This window comes from Syngnathus scovelli, chromosome 22 (genome assembly GCF_024217435.2).
Source record: "Syngnathus scovelli strain Florida chromosome 22, RoL_Ssco_1.2, whole genome shotgun sequence".
NCBI lineage: Eukaryota > Metazoa > Chordata > Actinopteri > Syngnathiformes > Syngnathidae > Syngnathus > Syngnathus scovelli.
In genome coordinates, this window is record NC_090868.1 from 1,505,636 (window position 1) to 1,526,179 (window position 20,544).

Sequence of the window (20,544 nt, forward strand, 5' to 3'; positions counted from 1 at the left end):
TGTGAGCGTTCACGTCACAGATCTGCAGTGTAGTGTTGGCTCGTGAGTGAACGATGGGTTCAAAAGAACGAATGTTTTCAGTTCATATAACTTCAACCAGTAGGTGTCGGTAATGCCCATTGAAGCTGCTGCCACCTCGCCGTAAAACAAAACGAAGAAGAAAATGACGTCACTTTCCGTTCACGAACGAGTCGTGAATTGCATTTCCGGTTCATCAACAAACAAATCTGTGAATGACTGATTCGTATTTCTAGTTCATCGCGAGAACGGATCAGTGAGGGAACGACTTTCCTGACTTCCTGACTTTCCCGTTCGCGAACGAGTCAATGGGTGAACTGCCTTCCTTCTTTCCCGTGTATCAACGGATCAGTCAGTGAAGGTGTTGCGTCTCCCTCCTGGCGTGAGCTATGTGAGTCAGAATGTCGATTTACGATTTGCCAAGGAAAGAAAGAACCACTCACTGAAACGCCACTTCTTTTATGCACGTTTTCTCCAAGCTAACGGCTAACTTTATTGTATTTTTTAACTTTTTATTCTATTTGGTTTTTTTTTGCACTGATCGGTTGGCACTTTTTAAATTTCGTTGTACATGTGTGACAATGACAATAAAGATCTATTCTATTCTGAAGGGATGCGCTGTTATGCAAAAACAGGGAGATTATGCTTCTCTTTGGGTAATCTTGATTTTAAAAGTTCCAATGATCGTGAGCAGCAGGGGGGGGCCCCATTTCAACCCCTTACACTGAGTGCCAAGCAGGGAAGAAATGAGTACCATTGTTATGATGGTCACTGGTATGACCCGGCCGGGGTTTGAACCCACAACCTCCCAATCTCAGGGCGGACACTCTCCTCTTAGGCCACTGAGCTGGTAAATACTGTAGCATAGTGGTATGACACTTATAGTAGTTTTTCAGGAAACGTGTATGCATATATACGCCTAAATATTGTTATAAAACTTGTCAAGTGTTTTATTCCTTGTTTTTTTATTCGCCAATTAAAACATAAAAATCAGACTGCTTTATATGACAATATGTGTAGGTACACCTCATGGACACTTCAATAGGTACGCTACACGAGGTAACAAAAAAATAAAAAAATAAATAAAGGGTTAATTGCACAACAAAAGCACATTTAGGTATAATGTCATACCTGGGATCGAACCAAGATCTTACCGCGTAAGAGCCCATGTCATGAACCAGTCGGCTATTGAGACCTGGCAGTTCAGTGTTGTCTGCACTCTTTTGTACTAGTGATGTGCATTACAGTTTTAAGTGAATTGAATCTTTAGAATCGGTTCACTGAAAATATTTGTTCAAAAGAATCGCTCACCAAATCGTTCGCTACGCCTTCTCATTTATTTATTTATTTTTTTACCTCGTGTAGTATACCAAAATATCCCATAATTAACTGCCTAAATAATTGTGAACAATTTAAAACTATTCTTCTTGTTAATACCTATGCGCAAAATGGAAAAAAATCAGATATTCTAACCGGAGATTGCATTGACCCAATTTTCACATGGTCCTTGTTTACATTTTGCATTTGACACTGACAGCTGTCAAGTGCCACGTGAGGGCTCTTCTTGTGTAAGTTTTATTTGTTATGGTTTTTCTTTTGTAAGTTTAACTTTGGGTACTTCGAAAGTGTCATTTTAAATTGCACTTTGCTAAGCGTTCGTGTACACAACGTGCTGTGATGACATCTGCTGTGGAGTCTTCAGTGATCTATTCGCTTGTGAGCTGCTCCATAAAACCATACATATTCCATGCAATATGAGCGAGGTTTCCATAGTGTAGTGGTTAGTGCTCCGGGCTCTCCCCCCCAGCGACCTGGGTTCGAATCTCAGTGGGACCTCAAACTTTTATCATAGAAAATTTGCAACATAGTTGCTTGTGTTCTGCCCCATATAACCATACACCTCCTTAGAGCTCTCGACTTAGAGCTAGGGTTAGGGTTAGAGCTAGGGCTGGAGCTAAGGTGGGGGTTAGAGCCAAGGCTAGGGTTATGGTTAGAGCTAGGGTTAGGGTTAGCGCCAGGGTTAGCTAGGGCTAGGGTTAGAGCTAGAGCTAGAGTTAGGGTTAGAGCTAGAGTTAGGGTTAGAGCTAGTGCTAGGGTTAGGGTAAGAGCTAGGGTTAGACCTAGGGTTAGGGTTACAGATAGGGTTAGGGTTAGAGCTAGGGTTAGAGCTAGGGTTAGAGCTAGGGTTAGGGTTAGAGCTAGACTAGGGTTAGGGTTAGAGCTAGGGTTAGAGCTAGTGTTAGAGCTAAGGTTAGGGCTAGAGTTAGGGTTAGCGCTGGAGCTAGCGTTAGGGTTAGAGCTGGAGCTAGGGTTAGAGCTAGCGTTAGGGCTAGGGTTAGGGTTAGAGCTAGGGTTAGAACTTGAGTTAGGGTTAGAGCTAGGGTTAGAGCTAGAGCTAGGGTTAGAGCTAAAGTTAGGGTTAGGGTTAGGGTTAGAGCTAGGGTTAGAGCTAGAGCTAGGGTTAGGGTTAGAGCTAGGGTTGGAGCTAGGGTTAGGGTTAGAGCTAGAGCTAGGAGTAGGGTTAGGGTTAGAGCCAGAGCTAGTGCTAGAGCTAGAGCTAGAGCTAGAGTTAGGGTTAGGGTTAGAGCTAGGGTTAGAGCTAGAGCTAGGGTTAGGGTTAGAGCTAGGGTTAGGGTTAGAGCTAGGGTTAGGGTTAGAGCTAGGGTTAGGGTTACAGCTAGAGCTAGGGTTAGGGTTAGAGCTACAGCTAGGGTTAGGGTTAGAGCTAGGGTTAGAGCTAGAGCTAGAGCTAGGGTTAGGGTTAGAGCTAGAGCTAGGGTTAGGGTTAGAGCTAGAGCTAGGGTTAGGTTTAGAGCTAGGGTTAGAGCTAAGGTTAGGGTTAGAGCTAGGGTTGGAGCTAGGGTTAGGGTTAGAGCTAGGGTTAGAGCTAGAGCTAGGGTTAGGGTTAGAGCTAGAGCTAGAGTTAGGGTTAGGGTTAGAGCTAGGGTTAGAGCTAGAGCTAGGGTTAGGGTTAGAGCTAGAGTTAGAGTTAGAGCTAGGGTTAGGGTTACAGCTAGAGCTAGTGCTAGGGTTAGGGTTAGAGCTAGAGGTAGGGTTAGGGTTAGAGCTAGGGTTAGAGCTAGGGTTAGGGTTAGAGCTAGAGCTAGGGTTAGAGCTAGAGCTAGGGTTAGGCTTAGAGCTAGAGCTAGAGCTAGGGTTAGAGCTAGGGTTAGGGCTAGGGTTAGAGCTAGAGCTAGGGTTAGGGTTAGAGCTAGCGCTAGGGTTAGAGCTAGAGCTAGGGTTAGAGTTAGAGTGAGGGTTAGAGCTAGGGTTAGGGTTAGAGCTAGAGCTAGGGTTAGGGTTAGGGTTAGAGCTAGAGCTAGAGCTAGAGCTAGAGTTAGGGTTAGGGTTAGGGTTAGGGTTAGAGCTAGGTTTAGGGTTACAGCTAGAGCTAGGGTTAGGGTTAGAGCTACAGCTAGGGTTAGGGTTAGAGCTAGGGTTAGAGCTAGAGCTAGGGCTAGAGCTAGGGTTAGGGTTAGGGTTAGAGCTAGAGCTAGGGTTAGGGTTAGAGCTAGAGCTAGGGTTAGGTTTAGAGCTAGGGTTAGAGCTAAGGTTAGGGTTAGAGCTAGGGTTGGAGCTAGGGTTAGGGTTAGAGCTAGGGTTAGAGCTAGGGTTAGGGTTAGAGCTAGAGCTAGAGTTAGGGTTACGGTTAGAGCTAGGGTTAGAGCTAGAGCTAGGGTTAGGGTTAGAGCTAGAGCTAGAGTTAGAGCTAGGGTTAGGGTTACAGCTAGAGCTAGTGCTAGGGTTAGGGTTAGGGTTAGAGCTAGAGGTAGGGTTAGGGTTAGAGCTAGGGTTAGAGCTAGGGTTAGGGTTAGAGCTAGAGCTAGGGTTAGAGCTAGAGCTAGGGTTAGGGTTAGAGCTAGAGCTAGAGCTAGGGTTAGAGCTAGAGCTAGGGTTAGGGTTAGGGCTAGGGTTAGAGCTAGAGCTAGGGTTAGAGCTAGAGCTAGGGTTAGAGCTAGAGCTAGGGTTACAGCTAGGGTTAGAGTTAGAGTGAGGGTTAGAGCTAGGGTTAGGGTTAGAGCTAGAGCTAGGGTTAGGGTTAGGGTTAGGGTTAGGGTTAGGGTTAGAGCTAGGGTTAGGGTTAGGGTTAGAGCTAGGTTTAGGGTTACAGGTAGAGTTAGGGTTAGGGTTAGAGCTACAGCTAGGGTTAGGGTTAGAGCTAGGGTTAGAGCTAGAGCTAGAGCTAGGGTTAGGGTTAGGGTTAAAGCTAGAGCTAGAGCTAGGGTTAGGGTTAGGGTTAGAGCTAGAGCTAGGGTTAGGGTTAGGGTTAGAGCTAGGGTTAGGGTTAGAGCTAGGGTTAGGGTTACAGCTAGAGCTAGGGTTAGGGTTAGGGTTAGAGCTAGAGCTAGGGTTAGGGTTAGGGTTAGAGCTAGGGTTAGGTTACAGCTAGAGCTAGGGTTAGGGTTAGAGCTAGAGCTAGGGTTAGGGTTAGAGCTAGGGTTAGAGCTAGAGCTAAGGTTAGGGTTAGGGTTAGAGCTTGAGCTAGGGTTAGGGTTAGGGTTAGAGCTAGAGCTAGAGTTAGGGTTAGAGCTAGGGTTAGAGCTAGAGCTAGGGTTAGGGTTAGAGCTAGGGTTAGGGTTAGAGCTAGAGCTAGAGCTAGGGTTAGAGCTAGAGCTAGGGTTAGGGTTAGGGCTAGGGTTAGAGCTAGAGCTAGGGTTAGAGCTAGAGCTAGGGTTAGAGCTAGAGCTAGGGTTACAGCTAGGGTTAGAGTTAGAGTGAGGGTTAGAGCTAGGGTTAGGGTTAGAGCTAGAGCTAGAGCTAGGGTTAGGGTTAGAGCTAGAGTTAGGGTTAGGGTTAGGGTTAGAGCTAGGTTTAGGGTTACAGCTAGAGCTAGGGTTAGGGTTAGAGCTACAGCTAGGGTTAGGGTTAGAGCTAGGGTTAGAGCTAGAGCTAGAGCTAGGGTTAGGGTTAGGGTTAGAGCTAGAGCTAGAGCTAGGGTTAGGGTTAGGGTTAGGGTTAGAGCTAGAGCTAGGGTTAGGTTTAGAGCTAGGGTTAGAGCTAAGGTTAGGGTTAGAGCTAGGGTTGGAGCTAGGGTTAGGGTTAGAGCTAGGGTTAGAGCTAGAGCTAGGGTTAGGGTTAGGGTTAGAGCTAGAGCTAGGGTTAGGTTTAGAGCTAGGGTTAGAGCTAAGGTTAGGGTTAGAGCTAGGGTTGTAGCTAGGGTTAGGGTTAGAGCTAGGGTTAGAGCTAGAGCTAAGGTTAGGGTTAGGGTTAGGGTTAGGGTTAGGGTTAGAGCTTGAGCTAGGGTTAGGGTTAGGGTTAGAGCTAGAGCTAGAGCTAGAGTTAGAGCTAGGGTTAGGGTTACAGCTAGAGCTAGTGCTAGTGCTAGTGCTAGTGCTAGTGCTAGGGTTAGGGTTAGGGTTAGAGCTAGAGGTAGGGTTAGGGTTAGAGCTAGGGTTAGAGCTAGGGTTAGGGTTAGAGCTAGAGCTAGGGTTAGAGCTAGAGCTAGGGTTAGGGTTAGAGCTAGAGCTAGAGCTAGGGTTAGAGCTAGAGCTAGGGTTAGGGTTAGGGCTAGGGTTAGAGCTAGAGCTAGGGTTAGAGCTAGAGCTAGGGTTAGAGCTAGAGCTAGGGTTACAGCTAGGGTTAGAGTTAGAGTGAGGGTTAGAGCTAGGGTTAGGGTTAGAGCTAGAGCTAGGGTTAGGGTTAGGGTTAGGGTTAGGGTTAGGGTTAGAGCTAGGGTTAGGGTTAGGGTTAGAGCTAGGTTTAGGGTTACAGGTAGAGTTAGGGTTAGGGTTAGAGCTACAGCTAGGGTTAGGGTTAGAGCTAGGGTTAGAGCTAGAGCTAGGGTTAGGGTTAGGGTTAAAGCTAGAGCTAGAGCTAGGGTTAGGGTTAGGGTTAGAGCTAGAGCTAGGGTTAGGGTTAGGGTTAGAGCTAGGGTTAGGGTTAGAGCTAGGGTTAGGGTTACAGCTAGAGCTAGGGTTAGGGTTAGGGTTAGAGCTAGAGCTAGGGTTAGGGTTAGGGTTAGAGCTAGGGTTAGGTTACAGCTAGAGCTAGGGTTAGGGTTAGAGCTAGAGCTAGGGTTAGGGTTAGAGCTAGGGTTAGAGCTAGAGCTAAGGTTAGGGTTAGGGTTAGAGCTTGAGCTAGGGTTAGGGTTAGGGTTAGAGCTAGAGCTAGAGTTAGGGTTAGAGCTAGGGTTAGAGCTAGAGCTAGGGTTAGGGTTAGAGCTAGGGTTAGGGTTAGAGCTAGGGTTAGGGTTACAGCTAGAGCTAGGGTTAGGGTTAGGGTTAGAGCTAGAGCTAGGGTTAGGGTTAGGGTTAGAGCTAGGGTTAGGTTACAGCTAGAGCTAAGGTTAGGGTTAGAGCTAGGGTTGGAGCTAGGGTTAGGGTTAGAGCTAGGGTTAGAGCTAGAGCTAAGGTTAGGGTTAGGGTTAGAGCTTGAGCTAGGGTTAGGGTTAGGGTTAGAGCTAGAGCTAGAGTTAGGGTTAGAGCTAGGGTTAGAGCTAGAGCTAGGGTTAGGGTTAGAGCTAGGGTTAGGGTTAGAGCTAGGGTTAGGGTTACAGCTAGAGCTAGGGTTAGGGTTAGGGTTAGAGCTAGAGCTAGGGTTAGGGTTAGGGTTAGAGCTAGGGTTAGGTTACAGCTAGAGCTAGGGTTAGGGTTAGAGCTAGAGCTAGGGTTAGGGTTAGAGCTAGGGTTAGAGCTAGGGTTAGGGTTAGAGCTAGAACTAGGGTTAGGATTAGAGCTAGGGTTAGAGCTAGAGCTAGGGTTAGAGTTAGAGTTAGGGTTAGGGTTAGGGTTAGAGCTAGAGCTAGAGCTAGGGTTAGGGTTAGGGTTAGGGTTAGAGCTAGAGCTAGAGCTAGAGCTAAGGTTAAGGTTAGGGTTAGGGTTAGAGCTTGAGCTAGGGTTAGGGTTAGGGTCAGGCTAGCCCTAACCCTAACCCTAGCTCTAATCCTAAACCTAGCTCTAACCCTAACCCTAGCTCTAGCTCTAGCTCTAACCCTAACCCTAGCTCTAGCTCTAGCTGTAACTCTAACCCTAACTCTAACTCTAGCTCTAACCCTAGCTCTAACCCTAACCCTAGCTCTAACCCTAGCTCTAACCCTAACCCTAGCTCTAACCCTAGCTCTAACCCTAACCCTACCTCTAGCTCTAACCCTAACCCTAACCCTAGCACTAGCACTAACCCTAGCTCTAACCCTAACCCTAACTCTAGCTCTAACCCTAGCTCTAGCTCTAACCCTAGCTCTAACCCTAACCCTAGCTCCAACCCTAGCTCTAACCCTAACCTTAGCTCTAACCCTAGCTCTAAACCTAACCCTAGCTCTAGCTCTAACCCTAACCCTAGCTCTAGCTCTAACCCTAACCCTAGCTCTAGCTCTAGCTCTAACCCTAGCTCTAACCCTAACCCTAGCTGTAAATCTAACCCTAACCCTAGCTCTAGCTGTAACCCTAAACCTAGCTCTAACCCTAACCCTAGCTCTAGCTCTAACCCTAACCCTAACCCTAACCCTAGCTCTAACCCTAACCCTAACCCTAACCCTAGCTCTAACCCTCACTCTAACTCTAACCCTAGCTGTAACCCTAGCTCTAGCTCTAACCCTAGCTCTAGCTCTAACCCTAACCCTAGCTCTAACCCTAGCTCTAACCCTAACCCTAACCCTAGCTGTAGCTCTAACCCTAGCTCTAACCCTAACCCTAGCTCTAGCTCTAACCCTAGCTCTAGATCTAACCCTAGCTCAAGCTCTAACCCTAACCCTAACCTTAGCTCTATCTCTAGCTCTAGCTCTAACCCTAACCCTAACCCTAACCTTAGCTCTAACCCTAACCCTAACCCTAACTCTAACTCTAACCCTAGCTCTAGCTCTAGCTCTAACCCTAGCTCTAACCCTAACCCTAGTTCTAGCTCTAACCCTAACCCTAGCTCTAGCTCCAACCCTAGCTCTAACCCTAACCTTAGCTCTAACCCTAGCTCTAAACCTAACCCTAGCTCTAGCTCTAACCCTAACCCTAGCTCTAGCTCTAACCCTAACCCTAGCTCTAGCTCTAGCTCTAGCTCTAACCCTAGCTCTAACCCTAACCCTAGCTGTAGCTCTAACCCTAACCCTAGCTCTAGCTGTAACCCTAAACCTAGCTCTAACCCTAACCCTAACCCTAGCTCTAGCTCTAACCCTAACCCTAACCCTAGCTCTAGCTCTAGCTCTAACCCTAACCCTAGCTCTAACCCTCACTCTAACTCTAACCCTAGCTGTAACCCTAGCTCTAGCTCTAACCCTAACCCTAGCTCTAACCCTCACTCTAACTCTAACCCTAGCCCTAACCCTAGCTCTAGCTCTAACCCTAGCTCTAGCTCTAGCTCTAACCCTAACCCTAGCTCTAGCTCTAACCCTAGCTCTAGCTCTAACCCTAACCCTAGCTCTAACCCTAGCCCTAACCCTAACCCTAGCTCTAGCTCTAACCTTAGCTCTAACCCTAACCCTAGCTCTAGCTCTAACCCTAGCTCTAGCTCTAACCCTAGCTCAAGCTCTAACCCTAACCCTAACCTTAGCTCTAGCTCTAACCCTAACCCTAACCCTAGCTCTAGCTCTAGCTCTAACCCTAACCCTAACTCTAACTCTAACTCTAACTCTAACCCTAGCTCTAGCTCTAGCTCTAACCCTAGCTCTAACCCTAACCCTAGCTGTAGCTCTAACCCTAACCCTAGCTCTAGCTCTAACCCTAGCTCTAGCTGTAACCTAACCCTAGCTCTAACCCTAACCCTAACCCTAGCTCTAGCTTTAACCCTAACCCTAGCTCTAACCCTCACTCTAACTCTAACCCTAGCTGTAACCCTAGCTCTAGATATAACCCTAGCTCTAACCCTAACCCTAGCTCTAGCTCTAACCCTAGCCCTAACCCTAGCTCTAGCTCTAACCCTAGCTCTAGCTCTAACCCTAACCCTAGCTCTAGCTCTAACCCTAGCTCTAGCTCTAACCCTAACCCTAGCTCTAACCCTAGCCCTAACCCTAACCCTAGCTCTAGCTCTAACCCTAGCTCTAACCCTAGCTCTAACCCTAGCTCAAACTCTAACCCTAACCCTAACCCTAACCTTAGCTCTAGCTCTAACCCTAACCCTAACCCTAGCTCTAGCTCTAGCTCTAACCCTAACCCTAACCCTAACTCTAACTCTAACTCTAACTCTAACTCTAACCCTAGCTCTAGCTCTAGCTCTAACCCTAGCTCTAACCCTAACCCTAGCTGTAGCTCTAACCCTAACCCTAACTCTAGCTCTAACCCTAACCCTAGCTCTAGCTGTAACCTAACCCTAGCTCTAACCCTAACCCTAACCCTAGCTCTAGCTCTAACCCTAGCTCTAACCCTAACCCTAGCTCTAGCTTTAACCCTAACCCCAGCTCTAACTCTAGCCCTAACCCTAATCCTAGCTCTAACCCTTGCTCTAACCCTAACCCTAGCTCTAACCCTAACCCTAGCTCTAACCCTAGCTCTAACCCTAACCCCAACTCTAGCTCTAGCTCTAACCCTAACCCTAGCTCTAGCCCTAGCTTTAACCCTAAACCTAGCTCTAACCCTAGCTCTAACCCTAGCTCTAGCCCTAGCTCTAACCCTAACCCAAGCTCTAACCATAACACTAACCCTAGCACTAACCATAACCCTACCTCTAACACTAAACCTAACCCTAGCTCTAAGGAGGTGTATGGTTATATGGGGCAGCGCACGAGTAACTGTGTTGCAAATTTTCTATGATAAAAATGTTGGCTCCCACTGAGACTCGAACCCGGGATGCTGGGTTGAGAGCCCCTAGCACTAACCATTACACTACGGAAGCCTCGCTCACATTGCACAGAATATGTGTGGTTTCATGGAATAGCTGACATGCGAATTAGATCAGTGGTCCCCGACGTTCTTTCTTTTAGTAGTTTTTTTTTTTAGTTTTTCCTTGCTCTCTTGGGAGCTTAAGATCAGGGGATGCTTTGAGAATAATTGTCAATTATATATATATATATATATATATATATATATATATATATATATATATATATATATATATGTGTCTTTGGTGACATTATGTACTGTAAATCCCTGCCGTTTGCAAGCTTCTACCCAGCGAAAGCATTTCTCTCGGTTCATCCACGGCTTTGGGAAAGATATGAAGAAAACTCCCGGTCAGCATATCGTGAGCCGCCGCGCATGCGCAGTTCGCTGTTCTAAAAAGTTCATATGACTTCAACCAGTAAGTGGCAGTAATGCTCATTGAAGCTGGTGCCACCTCGCCGTAAAACAAAACGAAGAAGAAAATGACGTCACTTGAATTGCATTCCTCGTGAGCAAACGAAACTAAGTGAGTGATTCGCATTTCCAGAGGGAACGACTTTCCTGACTTCCTGACTTTCCCGTTCGCGAACGAGCCTTCCTTCCTTCCCGTGCATCAACGGATCAGTCAGTGAACGTGTTGCGTCTCCCTCCTGGCGTGGACTACGTAAGCCAGAATGTCGATTTACATTTTGCCAAGGAAAGAAAGAACGCCGCACTGAAACGCCGCTTCTTTTATGCACGTTTTCTCCAAGCTAACGGCTAACTTTATTGCATGAAGGGATGCGCTGTTATGCAACAACGGGGAGATTATGCTTCTTCTACTTATAGTAGTTTTTAAATAACGTGTATGCATATATACGCCTAAATATTGTTATCCAATAGATCTACTGCAATTTCACATTGCATTGCTGCTTTGAAATTTACTTTTAATATTATTATTTTTAATAAACATCTATGTTAAAACTTGTCTGGTGTTTTATTCCTTGTTTTTATATTCGCCAATTAAAACATAAAAATCTGATATTTGGTTAACTGCTTTATATGACAATATGTGTATGTATATCCACTGCAATTTCACATTAGATTGCTGGTTTGAATTTTACTTTTATTATTATTATTTTAATAAACATTAAAAACCTGTTAAAACTTGTCTGGTGTTTTATTCCTTGTTTTTATTTTTTTGGGCATGAAAACAAAAATCTGACATTTGGTTAACTGCTTTATATGACAATATGTAAATGTGTTTTACGTTGTGTAATGTGTTGGTGTCCCCCAAAATAAAGAGCAAGTAGTCAAATACACATTCTTGACACGTACAAAAAATGCACAAAATTATTAGGTACAGCTGAAATTGGTGGTGTACCGAGTGGAGTGTCCATGTGACGTCATAGATCAACCAGCCAATCAGGAGGTGGGGGCGGGTGTGGCACTTTTCACTTTCAGTTCAGCTTTGGCCATTATTTTTCCCTAATGAAGTGGCCTGTTATTAGGTACACCTGAAAATGGCGGCGTACCTAAAGGAGTGTCCATGTGACGTCACAGATCAAACAGCCAATCAGAAAGTGGGGGTGAGGGCGGGTGTGGCACTTTTCACTTAAACCAGGGGTGTGGACCTCCAGTCCTCGAAAGGCCGCGTTCCAACATGTTTTCCAAGTGACCCTCGTTAAGCGCACCTGCGTGAAAAGTTTTAGCTTCTTTCACGTTCAAAAGGAGCTAAAAGTTTTCACGCACCTGCACTTAACGAGGGAATCACACGGACACTCCATTAGGTACACCGCCATTTTCAAGTGTACTTAATAACAGGCCACTTTATTAGGGAAACATCATGGTCAAAGGTCACAGGAGTCAAGCTCTAGTCCTCGGGCCACGTTCCAACATGTTTTCCAAGTGACCCTCGTTAAGCGCACCTGCGTGAAAAGTTTTAGCTTCTTTCACGTTCAAAAGGAGCTAAAAGTTTTCACGCACCTGCACTTAACGAGGGAATCACACGGACACTCCATTAGGTACACCGCCATTTTCAAGTGTACTTAATAACAGGCCACTTTATTAGGGAAACATCATGGTCAAAGGTCACAGGAGTCAAGCTCTAGTCCTCGGGCCACGTTCCAACATGTTTTCCAAGTGACCCTCGTTAAGCGCAGGTGCGTGAAAACTTTTAGCTTCTTTCACGGTCAAAAGGAGCTAAAAGTTTTCACGCACCTGCACTTAACGAGGGAATCACATGGACACTCCATTAGGTACACCGCCATTTTCAAGTGTACTTAATAACAGGCCACTTTATTAGGGAAACATCATGGTCAAAGGTCACAGGAGTCAAGCTCTAGTCCTCGGGCCACGTTCCAACATGTTTTCCAAGTGACCCTCGTTAAGCGCACCTGCGTGAAAACTTTTAGCTTCTTTCACGTTCAAAAGGAGCTAAAAGTTTTCACGCACCTGCACTTAACGAGGGAATCAAACGGACACTCCATTAGGTACACCGCCATTTTCAAGTGCACCTAATAACAGGCCACTTTATTAGGGAAATATCATGGTCAAAGGTCACAGGAGTCAAGCTCTAGTCCTCGGGCCACGTTCCAACATGTTTTCCAAGTGACCCTCGTTAAGCGCACCTGCGTGAAAAGTTTTAGCTTCTTTCACGTTCAAAAGGAGCTAAAAGTTTTCACGCACCTGCACTTAACGAGGGAATCACATGGACACTCCATTAGGTACACCGCCATTTTAAAGTGTACTTAATAACAGGCCACTTTATTAGGGAAACATCATGGTCAAAGGTCACAGGAGTCAAGCTCTAGTCCTCGGGCCACGTTCCAACATGTTTTCCAAGTGACCCTCGTTAAGCGCACCTGCGTGAAAAGTTTTAGCTTCTTTCACGTTCAAAAGGAGCTAAAAGTTTTCACGCACCTGCACTTAACGAGGGAATCACATGGACACTCCATTAGGTACACCGCCATTTTAAAGTGTACCTAATAACAGGCCACTTTATTAGGGAAATATCATTGGCAAAAGTCACAGGAGTCAAGCTCGAGTCCTTGGGCCACGTTCCAACATGTTTTCCAAGTGACCCTCGTTAAGCGCAGGTGCGTGAAAACTTTTAGCTTCTTTCACGGTCAAAAGGAGCTAAAAGTTTTCACGCACCTGCACTTAACGAGGGAATCACATGGACACTCCATTAGGTACACCGCCATTTTCAAGTGTACCTAATAACAGGCCACTTTATTAGGGAAATATCATGGTCAAAGGTCACAGGAGTCAAGCTCTAGTCCTCGGGCCACGTTCCAACATGTTTTCCAAGTGACCCTCGTTAAGCGCAGGTGCGTGAAAACTTTTAGCTTCTTTCACGGTCAAAAGGAGCTAAAAGTTTTCACGCACCTGCACTTAACGAGGGAATCACATGGACACTCCATTAGGTACACCGCCATTTTCAAGTGTACCTAATAACAGGCCACTTTATTAGGGAAATATCATGGTCAAAGTTCACAGGAGTCAAGCTCTAGTCCTCGGGCCACGTTCCAACATGTTTTCCAAGTGACCCTCGTTAAGCGCACCTGCGTGAAAACTTTTAGCTTCTTTCATGTTCAAAAGGAGCTAAAAGTTTTCACGCACCTGCACTTAACGAGGGAATCGATTCTTTTGAACAAAAATTTTGAGTGAACCAATTCTAAAGATTCAATTCACTGGAATGCACATTACTAGTACAAAACAGTGCAACCGTGGGCTACCATGGCGAAATAGCCGACTGGTTGGTGACACGGGCTCTTGCTTGCTGAGAAGTTGGTTCGATCCCAGATGAAGGATTCACCTTATTGTGCAAATAACCCTTTATTTATTCTTTTTTTTTTTCGTGTAGTGTACTTATTGAAGCGTCCATGAGGTGTACCTATCACAGGCCACTTAAGCAGTTAACCAAATGTTAGCTTGTTTTGTTTTGGGCATGAAAACAAAAACCAAAACAAAACAAAACAAGGAATAAAACACCAGACAAGTTTTAACAGGTTGTAATGTTTATTAAAATAATAATACAAGTAAATTTCAAACCAGCAATCTGATGTGAAATTGCAGTAGATATATTGGATAACAATATTCAGGCATTCAGGTATATATGCATACACGTTATTTCAAAACTACTATAAGTGTTATACCACTGTGCTAATGTTCTTACCACCTCAGTGGCCTGAGAGGAGAGTGTCCGCCCTGAGATTGGGAGGTTGTGGGTTCAAACCCCGGCCGGGTCATACCAGTGACCATTATAACAATGGTACTCATTTCTTCCCTGCTTGGCACTCAGTGTAAGGGGTTGAAATGGGGCCCCCCCCCTGCTGCTCACGATCTCATTGGAACTTTAACTTTTAAAATCAAGATTACCCAAAGAGAAGCATAATCTCCTTGATTTTGCATAACGGCGAATCCCTTCATGCAATAAAGTTAGCCGTTAGCTTGGAGAAAACGTGCATAAAAGAAGTGGTGTTTCAGTGAGTGCTTCTTTCTTTCCTTGGCAAATCGTAAATCGACATTCTGACTTACATAGCTCACGCCAGAAGGGAGACGCAACACGTTCACTGACTGATCCGTTGATGCACGGGAAGGAAGGCAGTTGACCCATTGACTCGTTCGCGAACGGGAAAGTCAGGATTCGGTCCCTCACTGATCCGTTCTCGCGATGAACTGGAAATGCAAATCACTCACTCACATATGGGTTTACTCTCAGATTCGTTTGTTGGTGAGCGGGAAAAACAATTCACGACTCGTTCGTGAAGGGAAGTGACATCATTTTCTTCTTCGTTTTGTTTTACGGCGAGGTGGCACCGGCTTCAATGGGCATTACTGACACCTACTGGTTGAAGTCATATGAACTTGAAAACTCTCGTTCACTGAGAAGTTTCGTACTTTTGAACCCATCGTTCACTCACAACAACTAATGATCTAGTTTGTCTTGTCAACTCACTCATCCTGAATCCGAGCAACCAAATGAATATGAGAACATATCCTTCGAACCCGACTCTCCTGAATCCAGACCAAACTGGCGGACGACACGTCTGTTTTGTAAAAACGAAACCGGAAACACAAGATAAAGCACTCTTGACTCATTTCTGTTTCGTGGAGCTACGTGGACAGTTTCGACCAATCAGAGGGCTCTGAGTCACTGCGTCCACTGAATGGGCCAATAGCGTTGCGAGTCGTGGTGCTCGCTCTCAGGAATGCATTTCGTCAACAAACCTTAGCTTGCGGCTTCGTATCAGCTGGAGCTGTCAGCAGCACTACGCAGTGTCCCTGGCTTCTTTGGTGACCCAGGTAAGCCACACTCAACAATTTTTTTTTGAAGTACTTAACTGAGCTCCATTTTATGTAGAAATTAAGATAACCAAACGTTCTCACTTTCCATCCAAAATGGCGAGTTGTCATTTTCTTGATCCTGAGGGTAAACGACTCGATTCGGAAGGGTGACGTTAAAAACTAGCCAAAAACATTTGACCGTAATGGTTCTTTAATCGTTCTCTATGAGTAAACTCTCCCTCAACGTATTTAAAGTTAACAAAATTGTTCTCGTCCGCTATAGGTGCCCAATAAAAGAAGCCCCAAAGCAGTCATGGCCACGGCGCAGTGCGTGTTGCTGCTCGCCTTTCATATCTTGCTCATCTCCGAGTTCATCTTAGCCAAGAGGGACTACTACGACATCCTGGGGGTGCCCAAAGACGCCTCGGAGCGCCAGATCAAGAAAGCCTTCCATAAGCTGGCACTCAAGTACCACCCGGACCGAAATAAGGGTGCGGACGCCGAGGCCAAGTTCAGAGAAATAGCTGAGGGTAAGATCTCGGGTCCTGCTGTGACGTCATCATTCTGCAAGTTTGCTTATAGACACATTAACAGAACTAGGCAAGCGACAAGATTGAATTTCTTGTTTTCACAAAACTCATTACACCTGTTGTCTAACCTCAGCGTACGAGACGTTATCAGATGATAAGAGACGCCGAGAGTACGACCAGTTCGGCCACGGCCAGTCGGCGCACGGAGGAAATGCAAATCACAACTTCCGGCAGCAGTACCGCTCGTTCAACATGGACGACATCTTCAAGGACTTTGACTTTTTCGGGCAGCAGCAGCAGCAACAGTTCCACTCCCATCATCATCAAGCGCACCAGAGGTTCTTCCATGAGGCCTCGGGGAACCAACAGAGGCGTCCCTTTGGAGGAGGAGGGGGACTGTTTGATGACATGTTTGAGGACTTGGAGAAGATGTTCTCCTTTAACGCTCACACTACCAGGAATGACGGCAGATTCCAACGTTCCACCAAGCAGCACTGCAGGACAGTGACGCAGAGGAGGGGCAACATGGTGACAACCTTCACAGAGTGTTCCTGAAAGGGGGAGTGGGGTAAAACACTAACAGGGGGGGCGCTGGTGGGTTTCGTGTGGCAATTTAACGCCAATTTATCACGTTTTTTGGTGACTTTCAGTATGAGATTTGTATTCAAGGAACAAAGTGGGATTTCAGTCACTTCCAATTAGGTCAGCTTGTTTACTTGCTCAGGAATCGACAGAAGCTCGTGTAATCTTTGCTTCAACAAGCTGCACTGGGCTCTTTGTATTTGAACAAGCCAGGACTGAAAAAGACACATTTGAATGATGAGAGGAGGAAGAGAAAAAAAACAAAAAAAAACAAGCACTTATGCAATATTTTGCTGGAGATATTTTCCAATAGTTTCATGTTTAAAAACTCAAAAACCTCAAGCTGATCATGTGCAATATTCAGCACGTTTTGCTCTTCATGTTGCCTATTCTGCACAGACAGTGCTGTCTCAATAATGTCTGCACTTTGAGTGTGTGTGTGTGCGTGTGTGTGAGTGCGTGTGTATTGTTTGAAAATTGAATAAAGTTGCAACAGGATGTGGCTCTTTATTCTTTATCTGTGCGTGATTATTTGTAAAACTATGCTATGACTATTTTTATCCAACAATTTTAGCGTTTGTGGAATTTAGGATGGAGAAGGGTGACGGCAGAACATTGTATCTTGCTGAGGCGTTACACTGTCGCCGTCTTGTGGTCACTTTGGGAAGTGCAGTCGACAACTGACGTTTCTCGTGGGAAATGAACTATGTTGCATAAACATACAGAAAGGGAAAAAAAAGGCTTAGTGTCATGACGCCAGTCAACCACTAAGCGGCGCCAAAACTCATTTACCACAGCTTTGTTGGTTTTACTGCAGAATTAACTTAAAATGAAAATAATTTAGCTCAGTTGGCATATCACTAAAACCAAAGTCTGCTTATGAGAATGCTCTCAATTGGCTGGCAGTATTTTATTGTAACATACTAATTTGGCACACGTGGGACAAAGAAGTGAAAACAAATGAGGCAACGCCGTCACAAGTAACACACATGACTCAGCAACGGCAACAGTCACAAGTGGCACATATGACTTGCAATTAAGGGGAAGTGCTCAAATGGAAACATGGGCAGAGAAAATGGATAGTGATACATTTCAAACTTGCCAACGCGAAGCGACTACGATAGACAGATTACTAAATTTTTGTAACAGTGCCAAAATTCAAACCAGTGCTTGCCCTTTTCCCCACATCAGAACTCAGTGTTGAAGGGGTAGTCCTTGTGCTTGAGGCTCCTGGAGGCCAAGATACGTAAATTAATAAGCCATACAACACATTTTGAACATTTCATCCATACACTCACCAATGCATCGGACAGACTCGCCAATTGCGATTGAATCCTAAAATGGTCTTCATGTCCTCATCGCTGAGTTGGAAGTCAAACACCTGGCAAAGGGTGGAAAAAATCAATTTGGCGCTCGGCCGGGCGTGCAAGGCAAAGAGGGCATTTGTGCGTCTTTCTCGCGCCTTACCTTGAAATTCTCTTGGATGCGGTGAGGTGTGACCGATTTGGGAATCACGACCACATTCCTCTGGATGTGGAAGCGGATCAGGACCTGAGTTGAGATTCCGACATCAAGACTTGGGCTGAACCACAGAAACCATCTATTTGCCCCCCACCCCTTCTCCAATTATGATTTTTAATTCAGTTCATTACAGATGGTGCCGCTGTACCTGAGCAGATGTTTTGTTGTGCTTTTTGGCTATGGCCGTGATGTTAGGATCCTCCAAAAGAGAAGGTTCGTCGGGTTTGGCCCTGCAAAAGCGCGGCCGGCGGTCACATTCCGAAAAGAAACTTCCCGATCCGCCTTTGAGGACCTACCAGGGTCTGGCCGGGGAGCCGAGTGGACTGTAGGCTGTCACGGTGATGCCCTTGGAGTGGCAGTAGTTGATCAGCTTTTCCTGGCTCAAGAATGGGTGGCACTCCACCTTCGAGGCACAAAAGTACAACGGCGGCCATCAACATTTTCAGGTCTGTTTTTGTACAACGGCTGCAGGCCAGAGAAGAAAATGGTGGCTTAATTTAATACCAGGCAGGATCAATCTTAAAGCAGACGGGGGAAACAACAGGCATTAGCTTAGCCTAAGGGGGGGTGGGTGGGGGGGGGGGGGGGGGTGGGGGGGGGGGGGGGGGGAAACTGCATTAAACTCATGGGAATTACAAAATCATTTAATTTTTCTTGTTGGGAGGGAAAGAGCATTACAGGCCCTTAAGGACAGCAGCATTTTTTTTTTCTGGAAGGACTTTTGTATTTCTACAAAAGAAATGGGTCCATATTGTGTTGGTGTACCTGGTTATTGGCCGGCTTGTACTTGAGGCCCGGCTTGTTGAGAAGACGCTCAATCTGATCCCGGTTGAAATTGGAGACCCCGATGGCTTTGACCAGACCGGCATCGACCAGCTCCTCCATTCCCTGAAACACAAAATGTTTTCTCCTCTATTTGTGTACTCTGAGGAGTTCCACAAGGGTCTATACCGGATGCTCCCGCATTGTGATCCAAATCCTGTCACAAAGTATTTTATGGCAAGCTTTCAACTCACCTCCCATGTCTGCAGGTAGTCGGAATCATCAGGAATGATTTCGTCGTTGCTGTCCAACGGAAACATCTCATCGCCGGGCTATACAAGTCCAAGGAGATGACTTTAAAAACCGGGACAATAGCGGAGGAGACTTGCAGCATTTACCTTGAATCCCATTGGCCAGTGCACCAGATAGAGGTCGAGGTAGGCCAGTTTGAGATCGCTCAGGGTCTTCTCACAAGCTTGCCTGACCATGGACTTTTCATGGTAGGTGCACCACAGCTACGGGGCAAAAAATGAAGTGAGGAACATCAAGAAGCATCCTGCTGGATCTGAAACTCCATCTCATGGCTTTCTTACCTTACTAACAATGAAAAGGTCCTCTCGCTTGACTGCACCATCCTTGATCATGGCCTGGATTCCATCGCCCACCTCCGCCTCGTTCCGGTAAATGGCAGCCCCATCGATGTGCCGGTAGCCCGCTGATATGGCTGCTTTCACCGCTGCAGTCACTTGACCAGGTTCAGACTAGAAGAGAAAGTGAATATTCATTACTAAAAAAACAAATTGACAATATGTAGATCATAGTTTTAACCTCGTGACACAAAAAATACATGTTAAAGATTTACCTCAAGGCTCCTTGAGACAGAAAACGTTATGAATGCATGAATATAAACTAAAGACAAACAAAACATAAAGACAAACCCAAAAGAATCAGCCTGCACGGTTAAATGTAATAACATAAATTCAAACATCATCCACCATGACTGAATGGCTGTTAGCATTAGCTAGCGTTAGCTTCAAGTCCGATTGTCCATTTTTTTCACGCAATTTAATATCACTCGGTGAGTTTATTTCCGATCCGTTACGCAACGCTCTGCAGTCTAAATTTAAGTTTCCATTGCCGCGCCTGTTTGCCATTTTGAAGTAGTTACACCCAAAGTGAGTAACTTTCCACTAGATCCAAGAAAATGGAGATAACGGACCACTCACCTTCCATGTCCCCAGCCCGACGATGGGCATAAGCGCACCGGTAGAAAGCTTCACGGTCGTTGCCATTGTTTCCGAAAGACGAGTGATACCCAGTTCAGCAACAAGTGGAGGCGAGGTGTGTGCGTGCGACGTGCGCGTTACTTTATTTATGTGTGACTGAGCAGGCAGGCATCGTCGATTGATTAGTGATGCCTTGCAGGTTGCCCCAGGCGTGAAATCAAACAATGCAGTGATTCAGTGGTTTCACGCATGAAATACAACAAAGTCACACATTTGGACTGTTATATAATCAATAATTATAATTTACGCGAATGGCGTTAACTAGATGATACTGCGATTTATCACGGCTGAAAAAAAATACCTGTTGTTCCAACTTTTGCCACAGGAGGGAGACAGTACACCAGCATTGCGTTGGGGTCTTTAATGGTAATAGTGGAATGAAATGTTATTTATGTTTAATTAGAAACTAAACAAGTTATTATTAATTAAACAAGTAGTTTGGTTTGGTGCAGAAAACGGTCATTTTTTACTTCCCGTAGTGGAAACGAGTTTGACAACTCTGGTTTTAAGCTTATTGTTCTTTGTTGGTATGTATAAATAAAACAAGTCATTTCTTGTTCTACTTGAAGTCTTCCTGCCCATCTGGAGCCAAAACGTCATTTGAAATGGCAATTAAGTTCCTTGAGCTCAGAAAATTTGATGCATGTTGAATCTTGCCAATGCTTATAAATTTAAAAAAAATAATAGTGTCTTACAACTTCCAGGGCTCTTTGGTTAAAATCAGATAAAACCCTCACAGTTCTTTATTTGAACCATAAGAGCTGCAGAGAAAGGTGCTATTAAATATATATTTGACAAAAAAAAATATACAAAGGGAAAAGTTGCAGGAGC

The 20,544-nt window shown here is 45.4% G+C and overlaps 2 protein-coding genes and 1 long non-coding RNA gene across 3 annotated transcripts; 2 read left to right on the forward strand and 1 right to left on the reverse strand.

Moving 5' to 3' along the window:
• The first annotated feature begins 202 nt into the window (after window positions 1–202).
• Window positions 203–14,104, forward strand: LOC137839837 (uncharacterized). Its single transcript, XR_011086174.1, has 2 exons — window positions 203–409; window positions 10,309–14,104. It is a non-coding gene; the product is annotated as an uncharacterized lncRNA (long non-coding RNA).
• A 183-nt stretch (window positions 14,105–14,287) lies between these two features.
• On the forward strand, window positions 14,288–16,654 carry dnajb9b (DnaJ heat shock protein family (Hsp40) member B9b). Its single transcript, XM_049760785.2, has 3 exons — window positions 14,288–15,050; window positions 15,316–15,562; window positions 15,696–16,654. The coding sequence occupies exons 2-3, from the start codon at window positions 15,346–15,348 to the stop codon at window positions 16,115–16,117; spliced, it is 639 nt and encodes a 212-aa protein (XP_049616742.1). The 5' UTR covers window positions 14,288–15,050; window positions 15,316–15,345; the 3' UTR covers window positions 16,118–16,654.
• A 381-nt stretch (window positions 16,655–17,035) lies between these two features.
• akr1b1.2 (aldo-keto reductase family 1, member B1 (aldose reductase), tandem duplicate 2) lies at window positions 17,036–19,825 on the reverse strand. Its single transcript, XM_049760781.1, has 10 exons — window positions 19,654–19,825; window positions 19,021–19,188; window positions 18,826–18,942; window positions 18,682–18,759; window positions 18,431–18,553; window positions 17,962–18,068; window positions 17,814–17,895; window positions 17,612–17,695; window positions 17,443–17,525; window positions 17,036–17,374 (listed from the first exon to the last, which is right to left on the reverse strand). The coding sequence occupies exons 1-10, from the start codon at window positions 19,717–19,719 to the stop codon at window positions 17,332–17,334; spliced, it is 951 nt and encodes a 316-aa protein (XP_049616738.1). The 5' UTR covers window positions 19,720–19,825; the 3' UTR covers window positions 17,036–17,331.
• Window positions 19,826–20,544: the final 719 nt, after the last annotated feature.

Bases quoted from the DNA above. Each gene is read 5' to 3' on its own strand.
- dnajb9b (XM_049760785.2), top strand. From the start codon at position 15,346: ATGGCCACGGCGCAGTGCGTGTTGCTGCTCGCCTTTCATATCTTGCTC. The intron at 15,563-15,695 runs GTAAGATCTCGG...GTCTAACCTCAG, and splicing joins GTTCAGAGAAATAGCTGAGG to CGTACGAGACGTTATCAGAT.
- akr1b1.2 (XM_049760781.1), bottom strand. From the start codon at position 19,719: ATGGCAACGACCGTGAAGCTTTCTACCGGTGCGCTTATGCCCATCGTC. The intron at 17,526-17,611 runs GTAAGGCGCGAG...ACCCTTTGCCAG, and splicing joins GCATCCAAGAGAATTTCAAG to GTGTTTGACTTCCAACTCAG. The intron at 17,375-17,442 runs GTGAGTGTATGG...CTTGGCCTCCAG, and splicing joins CGAGTCTGTCCGATGCATTG to GAGCCTCAAGCACAAGGACT.